The sequence below is a fragment of the Jaculus jaculus genome, chromosome 6, assembly GCF_020740685.1.
Source record: "Jaculus jaculus isolate mJacJac1 chromosome 6, mJacJac1.mat.Y.cur, whole genome shotgun sequence".
Lineage (NCBI taxonomy): Eukaryota > Metazoa > Chordata > Mammalia > Rodentia > Dipodidae > Jaculus > Jaculus jaculus.
This window is the reverse complement of record NC_059107.1, coordinates 83,764,858-83,790,086: the sequence shown is the minus strand read 5'-3', so window position 1 is coordinate 83,790,086 and position 25,229 is coordinate 83,764,858. Positions and strand designations below refer to the sequence as shown.

Genomic DNA, 25,229 nt, shown 5'->3' with positions numbered 1-25,229 from the left:
AAGAAAGGAAATGCTATAAGTAACTTGGACCCAAAGACATTCACTTATCTAGAGCTAAGTGTGACAGGAGATGAGAAGGAAGATCTGTATCACAAGTCCTGGCTCTGGTACCTCAGTGTGTCGACCAATTTTTCATGCAGCATAACCTTCCACCACTGCAAAAAGGGCCTTGAGATCTCAGATAAGATAAAGGAAGGTTACAGATGCTCTGATGACCTTTTTTCTTTTTGGCAAGAGGCTTCTGTCTGCTTGAAATAATTCTTTGCTGACACCTCTCTGAAAGCACCTCGATTAGTTTCAGTACACAGTCACAGTGTTAAAAGCTGGTATGCCTGGATTTTCCCTTGTGGGGAACCAACTGTCTTCACTAAAGGAGAGTTTAAATAGCAGGAGAGAGGTGGTGAGCAAGGTTGCTCTGAGCATGTAGTTCAAGAAGTAAAGCAGCAAACATTCTGTCAGTTAAAGTGTGATATGAAGCAGTATCTCTTCTTCTGTGTTTCATGTTAAACACTCACTACTGCATTGCAGACCCCCTTCACACCTCTGCAGGGGGACCCAGTTTGGGAAGGTCTTTATGGACTTTATTCTAACTTGAAGATCATAAGCTGATTTCTTTCATAATGATGGATATGGGCTTTTTTTAAATGCTGGTACGTAAACACTATATTTTAGAGTTGATTATCAACAGGAAGACAAAGCCTGAGCTTAGGTGTGTTTCTCCTGGACACTGAAAATTGTTTGCAGTTTCAGGTTAGCGCTCAGATCTTGGCTATGCTATTGTTTATCTTTCATGTAAACTGAAGGGATGCTGACTCACACAGGAATGTCAGGGCCCCATCTTCCACCTCATGCTCTGTACTTCCACCACATATGATTGACAGCTACAAATTCAGTTTATTTGCCCTCCCCCCTCCCCCCAGACACTGCCCTGACATCACTGCTCTTGACTGCTTGGAGAAGCTTTCCAGCTTTTCCCACCTGGTATCCTGGCATTATTTGCCCTCCCTCGAACAAGGGCACACATATGGTCATGCTGACACTTCTGTGGTACCCTAGAATAACTCAGTGTCCCTGTGAAGGCTCACATACCCTGCTGTAGCCCGGGCCTACCTATCTTTGCACATAGTCTTTCGTCCCTTTGTCCCATGCTCCAACTCTTTCAGCCATGAATCTCCGATAGTGCAACTCCAGCCCCCCAGCTGAGCACCTTGATCAATTATTTGTGACCCTGGAAGACACAGCTCAAAAATCACTCCATCTTCACACTTCTTGATCCTTTATACTATAATAAATATATATGAGCAGGTGTATGCTTAAAATGATTATTTCATGTAGATCTCCACACTCCCTAGAAAATTATATCAGTACTTTGCTTTTCTATCCTCTAAATGATTTTGCTTTGTATATACTATCCTATAATTAGTTAAACAATGTAATCATTAATATATATAATGTTATATATATTTTAGTATATATGTTATATATTATAATGTATATAATATATATTATAGTGTATATCATATATACTATATTATAACATATATATGTTATTGCTTGCAACTTAATATGGCTTAGATGTCTTTCTAAAGCACAGCTTTCCAAACACTCATTGGAAAATTTATCCTTAATTTCTTAGCATTTTGGCAGTTTTTCAATAGTGAAATTTAAGGATGTGTTAAATCCCAGATCCACAGTAGTTGGGAAGGTTGAAGGACCTAAAGTCAGAATCTTAGGTAACTTAATTAAGTTGAACATGACTTTGCTTGTCTAAGAAGTGCCTTAGGAAAGTTGGGAGTGAGGGGTGGAGCAGGCTAAGATGACTGCTGGCTTTTATCAGCAGTTCCAACTCTGAAAAACACATCAGTAAGTATGGAACCTGTTCATTAGCATTAGTGAATATGGCACTTGATCAGTACCAGTGACCATGGGACCTGATGCTTTACTCTCCCATCTCAACACAGCACAGCTACAGACAGTGCTCTCGTATGTGCCATGATCAGCTATGGAGTTTTTAGAGACTCAAAAATTACCAGGGCTGAGGAGATGGCTCATCAGTTAAAGTTGTTTGTTTGCAAATCCTGTATGACCTGGCTTTGGTTCCTCAGCATCCATGTAAAGCCAGATACACTAAGTGGTGCATGTATCTGTAGTTTGTTTGCAGCAACAAGAGGCCCAGGTGCTCCCATACACACACTTTCTCTCAAACAATAATACCAGAGCAGGTAGAGTTTGGGGGGAGCAAGAAGCTTGAGATGGAGGAACTAGGTGCATGCATTGGTGGGATATAATGGAAAGGACTTTCAGAGCTGTATCACTTTCATGTGTTTCTCTCTCAAAAGTCCTACTAGGGATTGTGGTCCTTCCCCAGAAGTTCTACCCAAAACTAAACCAGGTAGTTTTAGATATAGAACAACCATCAGCCCAAAGGTGACACTTTAGATAAGTGATTTACTGGATGAAGAGATGGCTTAGTGTTAAGGCACTTGCCTGCAAAGCCAAAGGACCCAGGTTTGATTCCCAGGACCCACATAAGCCAGATGAATGTGACTGGTGTTCATCCGCAGCAGCTGGAGGCCCTGGCATGCCCATTCTCTCCCTCTCTCTCTCTCCCTCTCTCCCTTCTTCCCTCCCTCTTAAAAAAAAAAAAAAAAGAATGAGTGATTTATCTCAGTGTCCTAGTAATTGAGGAAATAGACATTTCATCTAACTGCAAACCCAGTGCACCTGGGTACTTTGAAGATGTCCCTACTCACCAAAGAGGTAGGGATGAGGGCAGGGAATGGGTGGCTGAGAGGTTTGAAGTTGTAAATCTAATGGGGACGGGTGTAGAGAATGCTAAAGAACTCGTGCTCTCTAATCATATTGCTTTAAATATAATCAAAGGGTAAAGAAAGTAATTGGAGACTTCATGAAGCTGCAACCTATTATAAAACTCCATAATGCCTGTTAGCTATAGAAGACCTTGATATCTGCCTCCTGGCCCTTCCCTGGGGATAGAACAGACTTAGCTAATGGTAACTAGAACTTGCAAATACTCCATGCTTTCTAGGGCATACTGTCCATGCTGAATGTACAACAGAAACGTTTTAAATTGGCAGACAGTAAGAGATGTTGCACAAATACACAGTGCTAACAAGTGTGGGGACAAACATACAGATCTGCTATTATTCCTCTGGGTCCTGGTTTCCTTGTGTACACAAGAATTGTTACTAATTCTACAGTTGTAAGATTTTGTGACTCTTAGTTACCTGTCTGAACATTGTGAGAGCCAAACTGCTATGCCAGAAGACCCTCACTGAAGACTAAAACTGTTAATCATACCGGTTTGCCACCTGTCTCCCACGCTTAGGTAAATAAGATAGCATGATGAATATGGAGCTCATGATCTCTCTTTTCTGTTAAGAAACAGAAAATTCTAAATACACTCTTCCTATATCACAGACATTTGGTTACTAATCCCTTTCAGATATCTGATACCAACAGAAACTCTTAGCCTTAAAGCCAAAAAGGAAGTTTGCTTTACAAAAAATAGAGGGAAGGGGCTGAAAAAAACTCAAGGTTACTATAAAAGCCATGAGAGAGTCAAGGATTAGCACCAAGGTTTGCTTTCTGTTGCATATTGTGTATCTCCTACCAGGCCCAAAAGAGCTGGCTGGCATTTGAGAAACAAAATAGTGTGTCTTTATTTCTCTGCATTTTGCATTTTTTTTTCTATTATAGTCCCATCCATAGCACAATGGCTTTAGATTGAACCTAGAGTTACCCGTCAGGGAAGGTTTCGGGGGTGAAAGAAAGTTAGAGAAGTCCTCTCTGCCCAGGTGATAGTTGAGATCAGAATGGAGGAAGCAGGACGCTAAGAATTTCTCTGTGTCCTTTCTCAGCCTCCACTAAGTGTGATCTGGAAGCAATGAATATACTACCTGGCTGAAACAAAAGGATGCCTGTTGGGGGGCCTTGCGCCCCATCTGCATAAATTCACCCCTGACAATAGCAACGCCTTTCAGACCAGACTAAAGTCTGTTTCATTCAGATTGAAAGTTAGTAGGAAGCTTCTAACTGTTCCCAAACTGCTTAATCAGTAAAGAACACTACCATAGACAATAAAGCTGACAGAAGCTGTTGGAAATGTGGCAAACTGTATTTACAATACAGTGGCTGACATTTAACACTGATCAGTGGTATTAAAGGGTGTAGTACTTGTGCCTCAGCATTTAATGTGAAGCTCTCCCTTAAGAGTGATTCCAACAAGGGTCAGCCTGAGGGAATGCATTCATCTGGGGGTACTCTGATTCTTACAGACATGATAGTATAGGGATGATTGCATGTTTATCCCACACATACCACTAGTTGAAATCTTCCCTGAGGGAGCTCAAACAACCAAATAGGAAAATGGAAATGGAAATCCAAGTCAGGCACACACTAGTAATACTGTCACTTGGGCCCTTTGCAGGGGGATAAGGAGTTCAAGACCAGCCTGGTCTACATAAGTTTGAGGCCATCCTGGGCCCTGAAAAAGAGAAAGACAGAAAGAGAAGAAAAAATCTAAGGCAGGTATTCATCATTAATTTCACAGATCCACAGGGGAAAGTGGGAGCCTTTGAAGTCCTTCTACAAGTCCGCATGCCCTAAGGGCCAGAGGAACTACACCTGAGAAGGTTTGAAGAATCACCTTTAAAGTGAGGATCCATTTGAACTTGCACGCTGTTGTCTGAGTCAGTGTTTCCAAACTAGGCAACAACAGAACCACAACGTTTTGGCCTCGGCCACTTTAAAAAAGTAACTTAAAAAACAGCTACCTTGCTTTTACAGCAGCGGTAACAGAATTTGGTCAGAGACTTGCTTACTTGACCCATTTATTTATAGCAACTTGTTTATATCTTTTTGAAGTTACAATAGGCTATTGTTCAGTTGCATACTCTAGAAATATATGGCAAATTATCCTAAAGTGTCCTACTGGTACAGATTTTATTTTATTTTTAATTTTATTTTTTGGTTTTTCAAGGTAGGGTTTCACTCTAGCTGAGGCTGACCTAGAATTCACTGTGTAGTCTCAGGGTGTCCTTGAACTCATGGTGATCCACCTACCTCTGCCTTCCAAGTGCTGGACTTAAAAGCATGCGCCACCACGCCCAGCTAGATTTTATATATATATATATGGTAGGGCACTAGTGATTATTTCGAGTTGCTTTTATTTGCTAGCTTTTTGGGAACGGCTGAAGTTCCTTAGCATTCCCCACCCTCTTCTCTCAGCAGCCTGCTGATGAGACTTGTACAAACTAAAACTTAGGGGGTCAGAAGTCTCAGACTCTTCTGCTGATCTCTCAGTTATCATTGTGGACTGCTTTGAGGTTCTGCTTTTTTATTCCCGTGGTCCCAACTGAAGTTAAATTCCTCTTTTAGAGCACCTATAAATAGCGTAAAAACAAGACTGGCGTTTTCGTAGGTTTCAATGCAGTCACTTAGCCTACTTGTGAAAACTCTTACTAGGTACTTAAGAACGTGCCTACCTTATTTACTTTTGCTGTTATTTGCTGATAAAAACAAATCTCCTGCTCGGAGCAGTAGGAATAGCTTTTAAATGCATGACAGTCTTAAGGGGAGAATTCGTATGTTAATAAGCTCTTCCAAGTGAGAAGTAGGTTAAACGTGCCATTTGCTGGCATTGTTATGGGCAGCGTAGAGATGATTTCTTTAGCACTTAGCCCCTGCTGGGCGAGGAGAGTAGTTCGGTTGGTAGAGCGCCTACCCAGCGTGAGTGAGACCGTAGGTTCGAGCCTCAGCACCGCCCCCAGCACCGAGTGGTAGCCTTGCAAATTCCGCCGGCGTTTGTGGCTCGCTCGCGCGTGCACCTGCGGGCGGGGGAAGTTTACATAAGCTTCCCGGGGTGTTCGCCTGACTGCAGCTCCGGCCACTGGCAGCCCCGGAGAAGGGATGGAGCGGACCGAGGTAGGTGCTGAGCCTCGCGCCAGGTAACTTTCCGAGGGCTGCGGCGCGGGCTGACCGGCCGGGCCACGGTCAGCAGTGACCGTTCCTGGAAAGCGGGCGGCGGCGCGCTGGGGCCGGGCGGCGCCTCCTGCGGACGCGAGCGGGAGCCGGGCCGCGGAGGGTGGGATCGGCAGGAAGGGAAACGGTTACTTTTGTTTATTTTCTATTTATTTATTTATTTTTTTGCCGGCGGGCTCCGGTTACTTTGGAAGCTGGCGGGGCCGGCTGCAGAGACGCGCTCCACTGGGCGCCGCGGGACCCCGAGCCGAGCGGAGCGCAGCGGAGGCACGCGTGCCGGGGCGCGGGGGCGCCGGGCCGCGCCGCTGCGGGAGGTCGCCACGTCGTCGCTTAGCTGGGGGAGGGGCCGGGGCCGGGGGCGCGGGGTGAGCCCCAGCGCGCGGCGCGCGAGACCCCGGCCGCTCCGGCAGGCAGGTGCGGGGGCCGGGCCGACGGGGCGGAGGCGGGCGTCCGTGGGGCCCGAGCTCCGGGCGGACGCGCTGCGGCGACGCCGTCCCCCCCTCGGGCCGTGGGGCAGATCGGCCGGCTTCCGCGACGCGCAGGCCCGGGCGGCCCGACGCCGGAGCCCACGCGCCCCCTGGCGGCCGTCGTCGCGGGCCGGGGCGCCGAGCCGGCTGCGCGCGGGGACCCGCGGCCACGCCCGCGGAGGCGGCTTCCTAGCCCGGCGGCGGGGGGAGTTCGTCTTCGCGGCTCGAGTCTGGTGACTTCTCCAGCACTTTATTGAGGTGTCAAACGAGCGCTGTGAGTTTCACAAAGGGGAGTGTTGTTCGCGAGCCAACAGGTGACGGGGTGAAACCCGAGTCTGTGTGTACATTGGAGTTAAGTCTGGCTGCCGTTTCCTTGGAGCGGTGTGGAAAATAGAAATTGAAAAGAAGGAAAACCAATAGACGGACGGGAACACGGTTTTGAGAAAATAGCTGCGCGCCCCGCTGTGGAACACGGTGAACTCGTTAAGGCAGAGCCTCCGCGGTGCGGTGCGTCGTGGGCCGCGGCGCGCACTGGGGAGCTGCCGTGGGGGCCCCGCGCTTTGCCATCGAGATTCCCCCTTCTGTTAAGCAGGCTGTCTTACTGTCGTGGAATGTATCTGCGCATGAAACTAGGATGCCTTGAAAGAATTACGCATTTCCTCTTGGAAAAATGGTTAGTTTGTTGACAACTGGTGGAACAAAACAGCTGGGAAAATGTGCAAATTGGATGGAAGTTTACCTGGAAAATACAGAACATGTCAAATGGCAAATAAACCAGTGCCACCAATTGCTGGTATGAAGTCCTTTTAGTAAAGGAATGTGCCATAAGCAATATGACTTCATTATGTTTTTGTTTTTCAGCACAAGTGAAGTTGGCTTGGGTTTGTTGGCAGTCACTTCTGTCTAGCTAACCAGAAGCATTGAATGGTCTTTAGGGGCGTGGACTTTAAAGGAATTACAGCGTTACATCTCTTTACTGTGCAGTTTAGACCTAGGTCAAAATAGTTTTTAATCACTCTTGGATTCATTTTTAACGTTATAAGCAAGGCAATGTGTTTATCATAAAAGCTATGTAGTTTTTATTTTGAAAAGAACAGGTTTCTGTACCATCAGGCTTGCGTGTAGTTGAGTTCACCTGCATGTTTAGTCTGGAAGAATTTGAGTAGTTTTGAATGGGGGACCTGGGATCTACATCCTCTTGCACCAAAGCCTTGTTAACAAGCAGATTAACAAAGACGCTGTTCAACAGTTTGGCCCACAGGATGGCATTTAGCAGCGGGGGACACCTGGGGAATGTTAGCCCAACTGACTTCACAAATCAGTATCTGTTCAGGTTTTTGGTGATCAAAGGATCTCTAACTTCCTCAGGCATGTTCAAACAAGAAATACTTTCTCATAGGAATCCTGCAATGTTGTGGCAATCTCTATGTAGAGACTAGCATGGAATTTCATTGGGAAAAGTATTGGTAATTAGGAAAATGACTTTAGGTTTCATATCCAGTGTCACCACTGAAAATGATTGTTCCATATTTGCACAGTTGTGATTTGATTTGGTGAATTGATTCAAGAAAATGATCACTCGGAGATGTACAGTTGTAATCTTAGTACAGCCAAGGGAATTCATTCTCTGGAGCACCCGCAAATTCTTTCTCCTTCGGAGTGGCTGTCATATTTACACATTGACATGTAATTTTTCAATCTTCTAAGACTCAAAGCTGTATTTTTGACTTAGTGTCCCCTTCCTTTTCACTTTCCTCCCCAAGCCTCCATGTTTAGGCTTCCTTAGGAGCCAACGGGCCCCTCCCAGGCTTCTTTTTCCTGACCCTCACTACCATGTCAGTCTCCTTCAAAGGCCAGAAACACACTGTGGCATCTTCTACTTGTTTGTCTTCATCATTTCCCATTTCCTGTGGTGTCAAAGGTACAGCTTCCTGCCTGGCATGTATGAGTTCTTGACCATCTAATATGACCTGGGTACCATTGCTGTCCATTGTTGCCTGGCATGTATGTGTCTTGGCAAACGGATCAGGTACCGCTGCTGTTCATTATTGCTTTTGTGGAAGAATCTTGCTCCTGGAAAAACCATCCTCTTTGTGCTTCTGAGCCTTCACTTACCATGCTGCCTTAGTAAGTGCTCTGCGGGGAGGGGGGGGACAGCAGTGGAGGCTCATCTATGGATAGCTCAAGGTCAGCTTAGCTATCCTGGGCAGAGCATACAGCCTGGTAGAAAATAAAGTGATGGTAAGTAACTGCAGTAGCAAAGCAAAGTAATACAGCTGCTTTGGGGGATCAGAGATGTGGTCCCCAAGGGAATGCCATCTAATTTTCCCAGTGATTCCTGTGCCCTCATCTAAGTGTGATCACTCTGTATTTTTTTTTAAATTTTTTATTTATTTATTTGAGAGCAACAGACACAGAGAGAAAGACAGAGAGAGAGAGAGAGAGAGAGAGAGAGAGAGAATGGGCACGGCAGGGCCTCCAGCCTCTGCAAACGAACTTCAGATGCGTGTGCCCCCTTGTGCATCTGGCTAACATGGGACCTGGGGAACCGAGCCTCGAACTGGGGTCCTTAGGCTTCACAGGCAAGCGCTTAACCGCTAAGCCATCTCTCCAGCCCCACTCTGTATTTTTGAGCAAACTTTTTCAAAGATAGTTGCCTAATTTACAAAATAACTGGGAGCAACAATTTTTTTTTTTTTTTTTTTTTTTGAGGTAGAGTTTCACTCTAGCCCAGGCTGACCTGGAATTCACTATGTAGTCTCAGGGTGGCCTCCAACTCATGGAGATCCTTCTACCCCTGCCTCCCAGGTGCTAGGATTAAAGGCATATGCCAGCATGTCCGGCAACAATTATTTTTAAGTTGTTGGTTATGGGCACAAGACAGTAGTAGTAGGAATCAAAACATAGCAGCAGGAAGAAAAACACATACAGATAGTTTGCTGGTCATTGGAAAGTTATGGGTTATGGTTTAGGAACTGCAGCTCTGGACAACAGTTCCTTGTGGCACAATGACCCTAAACTACCCCATATTCAAGGTGAAGAACAGGTTCCCATGTCACCCCCAGATGGAGGTGGAACTCCTATTTCTGGAATTCTGAAACCATTGCACTTTCCACTGTGCTTAACATGAAAACAAGTCATCAGCCAGTGGCCAAGCCATCTGATTTCCACACTCACTACACTAGAGAGGAAGGAAATGCATAATGTGATGAACCATTCTTATCACACTGGGCACAGTATTTTAAAGTTCTGGCCATTTTCCCTCTTTTTGATATTCCCTAGAATTCATCAGCAGTGATCTTAAATATAAGGAGTGAATGAATCTAGAAAGTAAATGTCAGGAGGCATTCTTCATTATACCGCTGGGTGATTTAGGACATAATATAATTTAGGGGACTAGTGTCCCTCATAGCCAGCACGTGACAGAAGCCATTTAAAGCTGTTGCTCAGCCTAGGACCCATGTGCTCTGCCAGTGCCCACTGTGTGCAGCCCAGGTTGACTGTGGGACTGGTAGGAGCTTGCCCTCAAGACTGCTGGGGATGGTGGCAAAATTGTCATTTAGGAGGCTAGAACCCTCCTGAACACGCGCATGCACACACACACACAAACACAACAAAACTCAGGTGTGAACATGATGTCTTCCTTTGTTACTAGCTTGGTGTTCCTATTCTAGATGCCACTGATCTGCTTTAAGGAAACTTGTCCAATCACAGTGGAAGTAATAATGTCATTTAGTACAGTGCAATTGTGACTCTAATGCTATCTAGTCATATAATTCTTTCCTGACTGGGAACGTTTTTGCAGCCTTATACCATCTTTGGAAGGAGAATGGTAGTTCTTTTTTTAAAAATAATTTTTATTCACTTATTTGAGAGAAAGAGACACACACACACAGAGGAAGAGAGACAGAGAGGAGGGGTGTGCCGTGGGCTCTAGCCACTGCAAACAAACTACAGACTCATGCATCACCTTGTGTATCTGGTTTATGTGGGTCTTGGGGAATCGAATCTGTGTCCTTTCACTTTTCAGACAAGCACCTTAACCACTAAGCCATCCCTCCAGCTCCAGTGGTAGCTATTTTTAAAGAACAAGGTCCCAAGATGTCTAGTGACTTGTAAAAAGCACTGAAACTTCAGAGCACCTCAACCCTAGGAGAGCATGTTCTCACTGCTCTTTCTCTTGGGTCAGATGTTCTCTTGACAATTATATGATGATTGAGAAGTCATGCATCTGCAAGTTGTCTGTGTTTGGTTCTTTTTAAATGGTAAGAAGTAGCCATCTTGCTGTTTTTAAGGAAGAGGGGAGAGCAAGGACAAAGGGGGGAAATGGAGCAGTCACACTTTCTACGGCTTAGCTTGCATGAAACACTACCCCCATGACAATTTCTTGTCTAAGAAAAGAGTATCCCAGCTCTCTACTGCTTGTTTCTCACTTTCCTGTTGTCTGTGCCCTTTAGTTTTTCATTTCTCTATTTGGCTCTTAAAGGTGGCATTTTAATCTTCAAGAATCGCAAAGAACTCATAACTTGTTTGAATTCAAGGTCCTGTTGTCTGTGCTTGACCTTAACATCATCCTTCATGGTGTGACTGGATATGAAAGGTTTTGCTTTCTCTACACATTTGCCTAGTGAAGTAACCTCTATTTAGAATTGTAACAAACTCATGAGAAAAGCCTGAGAAAATTGTACTTAACCCCTGTATGTGGAGATTTATTTGTTTTCTTACTTATAAAGAGGCACTGGAGAAGTGGGACTCTTACCAGTGCACTGCCGGTCCTAGTAGAGAGCTGGTGTCACTGTGTGTCACTTGTGGTTGCATCCACTCACTAAAACAGCACTTCACAAGCAAGACAGTAAACTGCCTCTGAGTAATCACAGCATACTGATACATTGAGCTGTTCTGGCTTTTCATTCTTTTTTTTTTTCCCCTCAGTATCTAATATGCCTTGCTTACACATGGGTAGTGGTGGTTTGGATTTTCTCTTTGTCTGTTTCTTAGTATTGAACCCAGGTCCTCTTCCCTACCAACCTTACAATCTACCATTGAGCCATATCACCAACGTCCTTGCACATAGGTTTTGCTATTTTTTAAAATATTTTATTTATTTATGAGAGAGAAAGATACAGAAAGAGAAAAAGATAATGGGCACACCAAGGCCTCTAGCCACTGCATACAAACTCCAGACACATGTTCCCTCTTGTGCATCTGGCTTACATGGGTCCTAGGGAATCAAACACAGGTTCTTAGGCTTCGCAGGCAAATGCCGTAACCACTAAGTCATTTTCCTAGTCCCCAGTTTTGCTATTTTTCAAAATTTTTATTTATTATTTAGTTGAAAAACAAAGAGGCAAGTAGAGAGAGAGAGAGAGAGAGAGGAAGAAAGAGAGAATGGGTACAATCAGCACTTATAACCACTGCAAAGAAACTTCAGATACATGTGCCACCTTGTGCATCTGGTTTACATGGGTACTGGGGAAATGAACCTGGGTCATTAGGCCTCACAGGCAAGCACTTAGCTGCTAAGGCATCTCTCCAACCCAGGTTTTGTTATTTTTAAATACATATTTTTATTTTATATTTATTCATTTGCAGTATAGAATTTTATTATTGACAGTGTCTATACTTATAGACAAGAAACCATAATTTCCTCCCCTCCCCCACTTTCCCCTTCACAACTCCATCATATCCCCTCCCCCTCTCTCCTAGTCTCTTATTTTGATGTCATTGTCTTTTTCTCCTATTATGAGGGTCTTGTCAAGGTCCTGCTATGCCCTTGTGAGGTCGTGGATATCAAGACCTATTTCTGTCTGGACAGTTGCATTGTAAGGAGTCGTACCCTTCCTTTGGCTCTTACATTCTTTCCACCACCTCTCCCATAACGAACCCTGAGTATTGGAGGGTGTGATGGAGATGTTTCAGCGTTGGACAGTCCTCTATCACTTCTCAGCACTATGTTGCTTTTTAGGTCATCCTAGTGGTCACTGCCATCTGAAAAGAGAAGCTTCTCTAACCAAAAGTGAGAGTACCATTAATATATGAATATAAACAGTATAGTGCTTACTGGGAAGTTTGGTGAGCAAAATATATTAATTTAACTCACAAGAGCAGGCTTTATACCTCTGAGTCTCATGGCCTCCCCTGCCATAGGCTTTTGATTAGGTTGTGAGTATATATTCCCTCCCACAGAGTGGGCCTCCAGTCCAGTTAGAGAGCAGTTGGTTTCCTTTAGAGCAGACATGCCACTATTGCACCTATTCAGTCATTTGGCCTAGCTGGCCAAACTTGAGGCTTCCAGTATCCATTGTTTTCACAACTGATGACTTCTGTCTCCCATAGGATTGCATGCACTGCAGCTTTTTCCAGCTTTCAGTTGGCTGGTCTATAGGGAGAAGGTTTTCAGCTCAGTCCCAGCTTGATTTCTTAGTGACCTTGCTGTCCAGGAATGGGGAGTCTTCAGCAATAGGGTCTTACCATTTGTTACTCTTGGGAATCCTAGGGCCTTGGCAATAGCCTATAATGTTTTGGAGGCAACAGGAGCCTCCCTGGCCAACAACTCACTGGAAGGCATCCCTGACACTGACACTGAAAATTTTCTAGTAACAATCTGTGGCTTCTGGATGTGCCATTAATCCAAAAAAGTAAGCTTTCATATGTCTTATTCAGAATATCTTGAATATTGATCGCCCTTCTCCCTCCCCCCGCCCTTTTGCTACTCAGTCTCTTCCCCTGGCCTTGCTTAGGTCTTTCCCCGCCCTATAATCTGTTCCTCTACTTACATATATACAATACCATCCCCTTAAGTCCTTCCTTTTCTCCTCTCTTATAGTCTTTTTCTAGCTTACTGGCCTCTGCTATTGATTTTTGGTTCCAGCGTACATAGAAGTCTACACATTTGTAGCTAGGATCCACATATGAGAGAGAACATGTGATGTTTGGATTTTTGGGTCTGGGTTACCTCATTTAATATAATCCTTACCAGATAAATCCATTTCCCTACAAATTTCATAATCTCATTTTTCATTATTGCTGAATAGAACTCCACTGTGTAAATATACCACATCTTTATTATTACCACATCTAGGCTATTCATGAGGGAGATTGGTCTGTACTTTTTTTGTTGTTCTGTCTTTGTCTAGTTTTGGCATCAGGGTGATGCTGGCTTCATAGAAGGAGTTTGGTAGAATTCCTACCTTTTCTATTTTGTGGAAAAGTTTGAAAAACAGTGATGTTAGTTCTTCCATGAAGGTCTGGTAAAATTCACCAGTGAATCCATCTGGGCCTGGACATTTTTTATTTTGGAGCCTTTTTTTTTTTTTTGAGAGCGACAGAGAAAGAGGCAGAGAGAAAGAGAGAGAAAGAGGGAGGGAGAGAATGGGTGCACCAAGGCCTTCAGCTACTGATAATGAACTCCAAATGCATACACCACCTTGTGCATCTAGCTTACATGGGTCCTGAGGAATCAAGTCTTGAACCAGGGTCCTTAAGCTTCACAGGCAAGGGCTTAACCACTAAGCCATCTCTCAAGACCCAGGTTTGGAGACTTTTTATAACTGCTTGGATCTCTGTACTTATTATAGGTCTGTTTAAATGGTTTATCTCATCTTGATTTAATTTTGGTAGGTCATCTGCATCAAGGAAATCATCTATTTCTTTCAGATTTTCAGACATAGAGGCATATATATTCTTAAAGTATATCCTTATGGTTTTCTGAATTTCTTTGGTATCTATTGTCATGGTGCCTTTTTCATCTCTAATTTTATTAATTTTTGTCTCTTCTGTCCTTCTGGTCAGATTTACTAAAGGTTTATCAATCTTGTCTATCCTTTCAACGAATCAACTCTTTGTTTTATTGATTCTTTTGATTGTTTTGTTGGTTTCTGTTTCGTTAACTTCTGCCCTAATCTTTATTATTTCTTCCCATCTACCAATTTTTGCCTTGCCTTGTTCTTTTTTTTTAATATTTTTTTGTTTATTTTTTATTTATTTATTTGAGAGTGACAGAGAGAAAGACAGATAGAGGGAGAGAGAGAGAATGGGCGAGCCAGGGCTTCCAGCCTTTGCAAACGAACTCCAGACACGTGCGCCCCCTTGTGCATCTGGCTAACGTGGGACCTGGGCAACCGAGCCTTGAACCAGGGTCCTTAGGCTTCACAGGCAAGCACTTAACCGCTAAGCCATCTCTCCAGCCCCTTGTTCTTTATCCAAGGGCTTAAGGTGAAGTATCAAATTATTTACTTGTGAACTCTCTAATTTCTTAATGTAGGCACTTAGAGCTATAGATTTCCCTCTTAGGATTGCTTTCATTGTGTCCCAAAGGTTTTGGTATGTTGTATTCTCATCATCATTTCATTCTACAAATTAATTGATTTCCTTTTTGATTTCTTTAATGACCCTTTCATCATTCAGTAGTGTACTATTTAGTCTCCATGAATTTCTGTATGCTCTGTAGTTTTTCTTGTTGCTGATTTTTTAGTTTAATCCCACTGTGGTCAGATAGATATAAGGGATTATTTCAGTTTTCCTGTATTTAAGATTTGCTTTGAGTCCTAATATGTGGTCTCTTTTGGAGAATGTTCCATGTGCTGCTGAGAACAATGTATATTCTACAGCATTTGGATGGAATGTTCTGTAGATATCTGTTAGGTCCATTTGTTCCATGTCATCATTTAATGCAGATGTCTCTCTGTTTGTTTTTTGCTGGGATGACCTGTCAATTGATGAGAGTAGGATATGGAAGTCACCACTACGATTGTGTTTGGTGTTTTCTGTGACCTTAGTTCTAATAGTGTTTGTTTGATGAAATTGGGAGTCCCCATATTAGGTGCATATACGTTTAGGATTGTCCTGTTGGAGTGTTCCTTTAATCAGTATAAAGTGACCTTCTTTATCTTTCCTCACTAATGTTGGTTTGAAGTCTATCCTGTCAGATATTAGGATAGCAACCCTGGCTTGTTTCTAGACCCATTTGCTTGAAATATGTTTTCCATCCTTTCACCCTAAGACAGTATCTATCTTTTATTGAGAGATGAGTTTCCTGGAAGCAACAAATGGCAGGATCCTGCCTTTTAATCCAGTCTGCAAGCCTGTGTCTTTTTGTTGAGGCATTGAGACCATTGTTATTAAGAGTTATTATTGAAAGATATGTATTTATTCTCTCTGTTCTTCTTGTTTTGTAGTGCTTTCTGATTTACCCTTACTTTCTTGTTTGAACTGTTGAGTATAGTTTATTTATTCCTGTTTCCTCATGTGTGTGCTTTGCTTTCTCTTCACTATAAAAGGACCTGCTTTTTCTAACTGCTTTCAATATATTCTCTTTTGTTTGTGAGTTTAGTAGTTTAATTATAACATGGCAAGGAGAGGTTCTTTCCAGGTTTTGTCTGTTTGGTGTTCTAAAAGCTTCCTATATCTGCATTGGCATTTCTTTCCCAATTTGGGGAAAATTTTGTTCTATGATTTTGCTGTAAACACCTACTATGCCTTTGGTTTGAAATTCTTCCTTCTATTTTACCCTGATCTTTTCATAATGTCCCCAATATCTTAAAATTCCCATTCATACCTTCCTATGAGCTTATCTTTCTCTTTGTTGGACTGTGTTAGATCTGCCACCTGGTCTTCTAGTTTAGATAGTCTGTTCTCCATCCATTCTACTGGTGAAACTTTCCACAGAGTTTATTTGACTATGTTTTACAGTGCTAGAGTGCCTGGTTTTTCTTCAGTACTTCTATTTCCTTACTTATGTCTTGTAATGACCTTCTTATTTCATTAAGCTGGTTTCCTGTGTTCTCTTGGAATTCCTTCAGGAGTTTGTTTTCTTCTTTAATTCCTTTGTTTTCTTCTTTGAGTATAGGTAAAATCATTTTTTTAAATCATTGTCAGGCATTTCATCTAAAACAGTCTCATTGGGGGGACCATTTCTGATGGATTTATAATTTTTCATAGTGTTGTATTGTCTTGATTCTTTGTGTTTCTTGTATTATAATGTAGTGATTTTTGCATCCTGAGTTGATTTAATGCTTGGGCTTTCTAATTATCTGTGGTGCTCTTAGACTTGGAAGTCCAACTTTATGTACCTTCAGAGTAGTAGTTTAAGGTGCCAAGTATAGCTCTTGTATTCCAGTCCAACCACAGAAGTAATCCTACGTGTTGAGTTTGCCTCCTATTCAAGTATTCCAGTGGGCTGGGTAGAGCATTTTGTTAGTAAATTCTAAAATTCATCTGAGCAATATACACATTCAATAAAAACCGTCACAGAGTATGCAAATATGGGGATTGAAACCAACAAAGCCAAAATTTCTAAGGGTGTGTGTTGCTGTACACCCTTAATTCTGTCAGCTAGGAGGTTGAGACTTCTGTTCTGAGTTGGGTTCCAAGTCGACCTGGGTCTGAATCAGACACTTCCCCCAATAATGATAGAAGAAAAAGACAAAGGCCCTATGTATCTGAAAATATCAAATGCAACAATAGGCAACCCCAAAATACAACCTAATTGAAAATGGTAACCCCAACAATGAATATGTAACCCATAACCTGCCCTGACATGATTAGTACTTCCAGTGCAGGTACCTGCTTTTCTGTCAGTTGGCCTCATTACCTTTTGGCGTGGCTTCCAATCTCACCAGTGCTGAGTGCCCACCTCTACCCCTCCATGTTGTGCTGTGGAGCTGGTGCTCTGATCAGCTGTGCTGAATGTCCTGCCACAGGGGGCTGAATGCATTCTCTGGAGGTTTGTGGTTCTGACCATGGGGGGTGGGAAAGTGCAGGAAGCCTAGAGTTGTACTGGAACTGCTCAGCTGGTCCTGCCTGTGTCCCTTTCAGCAGCTCCTTATTTGTCTTTCCTTCAGGTTTTGTGAGGTTGGAAAAATCCCCCATTTGGTCTTTGCTCCTGCAGCTGGGTGCTGGGCCTGGTGGGCTTGTGGATCCAAAGTGCCTTGGTGGGATTCTGGCTGGTTTCTTCCTTTCTGGTAGATCTTGATCTCTCCTGCTTCTCTGCTCTGGCCAATAAAAACCTATACACCTTCATTTGTCAGAAGAAAAGTTTATTTTGCTATGGTGATGCTTAAATCCCTACCTAGGCTGGTTTTGGTGTGACTCCTATGCCAGTACATATTTTTAAAAGATACAGTTAACTGTGGTTTATAGGAGAATGGAGTAAGCCAGGCGTGGTGGCGCACGCCTTTAATCCCAGCACTCGGGAGGCAGAGGTAGGAGGATTGCCATGAGTTCAAGGCCACCCTGAGATGACAGAGTTAATTCCAGGTCAGCCTGGACCAGAGTGAGACCCTACCTCGAAAAACCAAAAAAAAAAAAAAAAGAGAGAACGGAGTAAATAGGCTCAAATGGATTCCATGAGAAGTAGTGGGAGAGATGATGAAGATGACAATGATAACAAAGCCCAGGGAGTGCAGTGAGGACACCTGAGAAGTCTAGGTGAAGGGCATATAGGAGTTTTCTATTCTTGCACTTGTTTTGAAAATTGAAATTAAAAGTTAGGAGGAGGGCTGGAGAGATGGCTTAGTGGTTAAGGCATTTGCCTGCAAAGTCAAAGGATCCTGGTTCGATTCTCCAGGACCCACATAAGCCAGATGCACAAGGGGCACAGGCACCTGGAGTTGGTTTGCAATGGCTGGAGACCCTGACATGCCTGTTTTTTCTCTCTCTCCTCTTCTTTCTCTCTCTCTGTCAAATAAATAAAATATTTTTTTGTTTATTTTTTTATTTGAAAGCGACAGACACAGAGAGAGGCAGATAGACAGAATGGGCGTGCCAGGGCCTCTGGCCACTGCAAACGAACTCCGGACGTGTGCGCCCCTTGTGCTAACTTGGGTCCTGGGGAATCGAGCCTCAAACCGGAGTCCTTAGGCTTCACAGGCAAGCACTTTAACTGCTAAGCCATCTCTTCAGCCCAATAAAATATATTTTAAAAGAGGAGGAAAAGACGATGACATCAAAACATAAGAGAGACTAATGGAGAGAGAAAAGGGATATGATGGAGAGTGTAGTTGTGAAGGTGAAAGTGAGGGGGAGGAGGGAATTATCATGGTTTATTGTCTTAAGTTTAGAAGTTGTCAATAAAAAATAATACATTTTAAAAAAGTTAACAAAAATAGGGCCATATGTGGTAGCTCACACCTTTAATCTCAGCACTTGGGGGCAGAGGTAGGATTGCCATGACTTTGTGGCCACCCTGAGACTACATAGTGAATTCCAGGACCCTACTTTGAAAAACCAAAGGGAAAAAAAGTTAATAAAAATAAAGTTCAGGGCCACTTTTATCCATCTAATGTTAATTCTACCAAAAGACAAAAAAAAAAAAAAAAAAGGCATGATGAGAAAAATGTATAGCTTTTTAACATAACCTCTGCTTTGGATAGTTGCATTTCTAGAGTAACTCAGCCTGATTATAAACCTGATTGCTGCTCCTGTTCACATGAGCAACCCAAAACACAACACCTGGAAATGAAGCAAATGGAATTTTCTGTTTGACTGTAATTTCCCATGGCCTTATGTGCTTGGCCTGAAAGATGGTATTTTGCCAGACCAAATGTTTGTAGACCTCCTCAGAAGCCCTTCAACCAGGACTAAAGCATATGCAGTGACCAGTTCCCCTTTTGCTCTTGTGCTGAGTAATACAACATATGAATGTGCATGCCTAAGTCAAAGTATTTTTGAGGTTACATTTTTATTGACCATTTTTATTGTGACTCTTACAAGTATAGGAGCCATGCTCCAGTAGCTGACTGCCGTTACTCAGCACTGTCTAAGTGAAGGATATGCCAAAGCATAAACTCCCTGGGCCTGGTACCAAGTACACACCATATTAAAAAGTAAGGAAAATCCAAATTATAAAAAATGCCAGGCCTGGTGGCACTCTCAACACTCAGGAGGCTGAGATAGGAAGATTGCTATGAGTTCAAGGCTGGCCTGGAGCTACAGAATGAGTTCCAGATCAGCTTAGACAAAAATGAGACCCTGCCTTAAAAAACACAACAGCAAACAAGTCAGAATTTCAGTTCTTGTGTTATTAGGCAAGGACAAAGATTCTAGTGGAAACTTTTCTAATTTAACTTTTAAAAAAATATTTTAGCATATATGTGAACAGAGAGGAAGAGAAAAAGAGAGAGAATGGGTATGCCAGGGTTTCTTGGCACTGCAAATAACTCCAGATGCATGTGCCATTTTATGCATCTGGCTTTTCATGGATACTGGGGAATTGAACCCAGGCCAGCAGGCTTTTGCAAGCAAACTCCTTTAACTGTTGAGCTATCTCCCAAGCCCCTAATTTTATATTTTAAGTGTCCTTGGATTTATAAGAGAAAAATTTAATTTCGACAACCATATGCTTTAATAATGTTTTCTAAAACAATGTGTTTAGTGTTGCATTGAGAAATTTTTATCTGAGACCAAAATTATTTAGGATTTCAACACCTTTCCAAGTGTGTAAGCAGATTGTTTGTTTTGTTTTTTTTTTTTCTAGGTAGGGTCTCGCTCTAGCCCAGGCAGTCCTAGAAGTCACTATGTAGTCTCAGAGTGGCCTCAAACTTATAGCCTTCTGCCTCCCAAGTGCTGAGCTTGAAGGCATATGCACCACCACACCTAGCCAGATGAGAACATTTTAAAATCAGGAGAATTTTTGGAAGTCTAGCTTTTAGCTCTGTGATTTTGTATGTCATTTAACATTTTGACCCTTGGTTGCCCTAAAATGACTGTGTTTGACTCACTGCAGTTTTCTTTCTTTTGATTTTTGGGTTTTTTTGAGGGGAAAGGGACAGCCATTAAAAGTTCCATCTGATGAGCCGGGTGTGGTGGCGCATGCCTTTAATCCCAGCACTCGGGAGGCAGAGGTAGGAGGATTGCCATGAGTTCGAGGCCACCCTGAGACTCCATAGTGAATTTCAGGTCAACCTGGGCTAGAATGAGGACCCTACCACGAAAAACCAAAGAAAAAAAAGTTCCATCTGGTTCTGAGGTTCTTGTGGGGGTTTCTTGGTACCTCACATGAGGGATGACTTTTACCAATCAGGACAAAAAGATAATATAGTGATAAAGTTCCTGGCTCTTGGGCAAGAAATGTTATCTTGTCACTTATATTGTCCTTCATCTGAGGTGGTTTTTCATTCAAATGGGGGATTTAACAGCTCATTTTACCCAATAGTGGGCTTAGTTCCATTTCACACATAGGTACTGTGTAACTTTTGAACATTGGCTTATAATGCAATTACATATTAATAGTTACCAAGATGGATTTTATTTTGACTTAGTGCTGTATTCAGTTACTATTGGTTGAAGGAAGTCATTGATGAATGTCTAGATGATGTTAGTTCTTAGGATTGAAGATTTCATGGGCTATATGAGGATTTAGCTGGGTTGTTACTTTTCCCGGTGTAAGCTAAGTTTAGTGTCATATATTTGAAGTCTGAAATTTATACAGTTTGGCTAGCAGACTCTGTCTTAGCAGGAAGCAAGGTATACTCTAGAAAATTGCTTAGGAAAAATGGGGAGCCAAAGGGTCTCTGCAATCATCTTTCTTGGTGCATGATAGGTGAGGCAGGTAGGCCAATTGTCAGCACTTCTAAATTCTGGGAATTCATGGGTCTTTATTTGTAGACAAGTTAGAAAGTTAAAAAAGCAATTTTGAGTATTTTCCAAATGAATTTACAATGAAACATTGTTTTAAGGCATCTGGGAACAATGCGCTTTGGTTGCATTCAAAAATATATACCACTACTGAGCTGGTAGGGTGATTTCCCAGTTATTTCAGTTATGCTGGGAATTGGAAAGCAGTGACACTAGTAATTTGATTACATACTCTGGGCCCAGCTATGTGTAAACAAATATTAAATCAAAGCTAATGGAGGATAAATGTAACGCATTTAGGTTTTTACATTTGCTTTGTTCTTCCGTCATCCACAGCAGCTGCTATTGGATGCCCTGTGACTGAGGAGCCAAGGTTTGACTTCAGTACTATGCCTTTGGAGATGGAGCCCAAAATGAGCAAACTGGCCTTTGGGTGTCAGAGAAGTTCCACCTCCGACGATGATTCTGGCTGTGCACTGGAGGAGTATGCCTGGGTACCCCCAGGCCTTAGGCCGGAGCAGGTGGGAGCCCTGATACCCTGTTTGGTTGGATTTTCAGAAATACTAGCGCACTGTTTCCAGAACTGTGTGGAGCCTCACCACCCTCCCCTCAGTCCTGACTTCTCCATGGATGACTTTGAAATTTTGCTTTTAAGGTCCTATTTGGTTTCCCATGTAACTATGTATGCATCACAGATCTCCTCACCCATGGCTAATACTGTTTTTGCCTTTATGATCAGTGGACTCCAGGGCACTGTGTGTGCATTTGTTATGTGGGTTTCTGATGAGTTACTCTGGGCAGGGAGAGAAACCTGTTTTAAAACTTCAGTGGCAACAAAAGATATTATTAAAAGTATGTGGGGCATAGTGGCACACACCTTTAATTTCAGCACTTGGGAGGCAGAGGTCAGAGGATTACCATGAGTTCGAGGCCACCCTGAGACTACATAGTGAATTCCAGGTCAGCCTGGGCTAGAGCGAGACTTTACCTAAAAAAAAAATAAAAAGAAAGAAAGAAAGAAAATGGGGCTGGAGAGATGGCTTAGAGGTTAAGCATTTGCCTGTGAAGCTTAAGGACCTCGGTTCGAGGCTTGACTCCCCAGGACCCACATTAGCCAGATGCACAAGGGGGCGCACGCGCCTGGAGTTCGTTTGCAGAGGCTGGAGGCTCTAGCGTGCACATTCTCTCTCTCTCTCTCTCTCTCTCTCTCTCTCTCTCTCTCTGCCTTTCTCCCTCTGTCGCTTTCAAATAAATAAATAAAAACAAACAATTTAAAAAAAAAAAGACACCTTACAGGCCAATTCCAATTGGAAAGAGAGGTACAGAGCTATAAAAATCCACCTGAAGTGGTGGTACCAAGAAAGGCAACCTCTGATAAGTATATATCTGTTACCATGTACTAGAGATTGGGGTGGGGGAGTGATTTTATTATTATTTTAAGGAAAATGAATTTAATCTGTATGTTTGTTTTTATTTCCCTGATATCTTTACAATGAACTTGTTGAAAATTGCTGGTGATAGAGCTCCTTAGGGCAAAGGTATCCTTTGAAATAAAAGATGACAGTTGGATAGATGGTTGTTTTATAGTTGGCTGTTTCCAGGAAGGGGAGAACTCCATTGGCAATAAGGTCTCCTTATACATCCTAGACCCAATGTTTGTGTAGGTGGTGACAGAAAAGTAACAGTGAAAGGCTTCTAGAGCCATACAGGGGAAAGAATGTTAGTGCAGAAGTTAGGGAAGCAGTATTTTGAGGAAATGCTTATTCAAAAGAACCCCTTTTTACATCTTTGGAGGGTAGGTTTTTGTGACACTGCTACTAGACTAGTCCCAAAGTCCCTGAGGCTTTTAGCTTGACTCCCTTTCACTCCTCAGCACTGCAGTCTCCTTTGCAATGCTCATCAAGAGATGCTTCTCATTTAAAGACACAAACATGAAAATGAAGTTCTTTCAGAATGAGCTAAGTATAGCATGGCTCCTGTCCTGTTTCCTGGGGAAAACGGAAGCTGGGTATTGTAGACAGCACATCAGGACACCAGGAAAGCTGGTGTTTGAGACAATCAGGACAGGGAGAGTTTCTGTTTAGCAAAAACCATTTTTTGTTTGTGTAGCATGTATAATTCAGAGACCAAATTGAAAATGTTTGTGTAAAAGTCTGTGTGGTCATTTGCAGAATTCACCAGGGACTCTCCAATGGTCCCTGGCTGACCCTGGAAGACTGGCTAAAGGACAGTAACATTAACTGTGCATATTTTATGGCATGTAATTTATGACGTCCCTAATTGTCACTACAGATTGCATTCCTGAAGAGCAGTTTAGCAGTTGGGTGCCAGTTATCTGCAGGGCTGCTGAGCTGGCTCAGCTGTTCTCCTCATTAACTGTCTGAAGCCAAACCCTGTAAGGACAGAAAGGCAGCTAACACGAAAGGCTTCTCAGACCTTGGTTTGCTGCGTACTCATTCCAGTGTGTCTGTGCCTGTGCCGCCCATGCAGATCCAGCTCTATTTTGCGTGCTTGCCGGAGGACAAAGTCCCTTATGTTAACAGTCCTGGAGAGAAACATCGGATTAAACAGCTTTTGTACCAGTTGCCACCACATGATAATGAGGTAAAGTAACGGGAGGAAGATTCATTAGGAAAAAAGAAAATAAATAAGCATCCAGGGACCCGCTCTTCTCCTGAGCCCAAGCTAGGGCTTTCTTTGGCCTTTCTTCCATTAAAATTTGTTCCTAAGGAGGGATTTTTCTAACCCCCTTGTGTCTTCTCATGGGTAGGAGCTTTCTGTACTTTCTACTGTTTCCCTCTTTTAATCTAATAAAGTCTCTTTAAACTTTAAAAATAAAAAATAAACAAAAATAAAATCAGACCTAAGAATACAGCTTTTCATTCTTTAAGAGAAAAAAGGTGTCATTTTAATAAACTTCACAAAAGTTGTCTTTTGTAGTGTTTTCTGCCACCCACCAATGATAAGGAACCCACAAATTCCAGGGCTTTCCTTGCCCTCATGCAGGGTGAAAGTGGTAGCTAGTTAAGGCCTGACATAGAGTTAAGCACCTACAGAATATGGAATAAAAATGCAGTTACCAAGTTTAAACTTTCTATGGAAAGGTTAATGTCTTACTTTTTTCAGTATCTCTTGCTGTTCAATGCTGATGTCAAACAGTTCATTTCTAGAAAAATAAATGACTATTCCTTCAGATCACACTTTGTTTTTCTAGAGACTGCAATATTTCAGCTCTGTGTCATTTTAAAGTTGGAGATTCGGGCTGGAGAGATGGCTCAGTGGTTAAGGCACTTGCTTGCAAAGCCTAATAGCCTACGTTCAATTCCCCAATACCCACATAAAGCCAACTACACAAGGTAGTGCATTCATCTAGAGTTTGTTTGCAGTGGCAAGAGGCCCTGGCATACCCGTTTAAAAAAAAGTAAAGTTGAAGATTCAAGGTAGAGCAGCTAAACTGGTTTTCTCTCCTGGAAGCTTAACTCAGAAAACAGCAAATGGACAGTGCTTCTGTTTCCCTTCCCATGAAGGTGCGGTACTGCCAGTCTCTGAGTGAAGAGGAGAAAAAGGAGTTGCAGGTGTTCAGTGCTCAAAGGAAGAAAGAGGCTTTGGGAAGAGGAACCATCAAGCTCTTGTCTCGAGCAGTGATGCATGCTGTGTGTGAGCAGGTATTCTTCCTTGCTAGGACAGGCACGGAAGCAGGGGGATTGATGTGGATGGAATGACCCAGGGGAAGGAGATACGTGATAGCTGGCACAAAGGCATGCCCTTAAAACCTCCACACTTTTTAGGAGACAGCTTTACTTACTGCATAGTCATTCATACAATGTCTCTGCTGCTGTGTACAGCACTGGGAGTCAGCTTGCCTGTGTGTGAACCTGGGATGAAACAGCCTAGCATAGGATGCACCTCACATTTAAAAATATAATGAAAGCATACTTATCTTCATCCTATGATGTGCAGACAGCAAGAAGTCCTCTATCAATGTGGATCAGATCAGAACACACTTAGAGACATCCTAGGGTAGTTGGAGATGGAGGAGGGGGTACATGAGCATTACAGTTATGGATCACAAGTGATCCAATATCTGAGAGCCATTTAATCACCAGCAGGAGACAAAAAATTTACTTCTCCAGTGAACTTGGGGATATTTTTTAAAGTAAGGGAAGCTAAGAATCCAGCCACCTC

At 42.8% G+C, this 25,229-nt stretch overlaps 1 protein-coding gene across 4 annotated transcripts in view; it reads left to right on the top strand.

Annotated features, from left to right (window-relative positions):
• Positions 1-25,229, top strand: part of Prickle1 (prickle planar cell polarity protein 1) — a 124,575-nt gene that overhangs the window by 88,620 nt on the left and 10,726 nt on the right. Inside the window, exons 1-4 of one of the 4 annotated variants that reach the window (XM_045152115.1) lie at positions 5,821-5,946; positions 21,381-21,565; positions 23,535-23,648; positions 24,572-24,709. In XM_045152115.1, the coding sequence (XP_045008050.1) occupies positions 21,434-21,565; positions 23,535-23,648; positions 24,572-24,709 (384 nt within the window). In that variant the 5' untranslated portion in view covers positions 5,821-5,946; positions 21,381-21,433. Of the gene's footprint in view, positions 1-5,820; positions 5,947-6,729; positions 6,745-7,002; positions 7,144-21,380; positions 21,566-23,534; positions 23,649-24,571; positions 24,710-25,229 lie in introns of those variants that run through there. The other 3 variants (XM_045152117.1, XM_045152114.1, XM_045152116.1) reach the window with 3 other exon arrangements.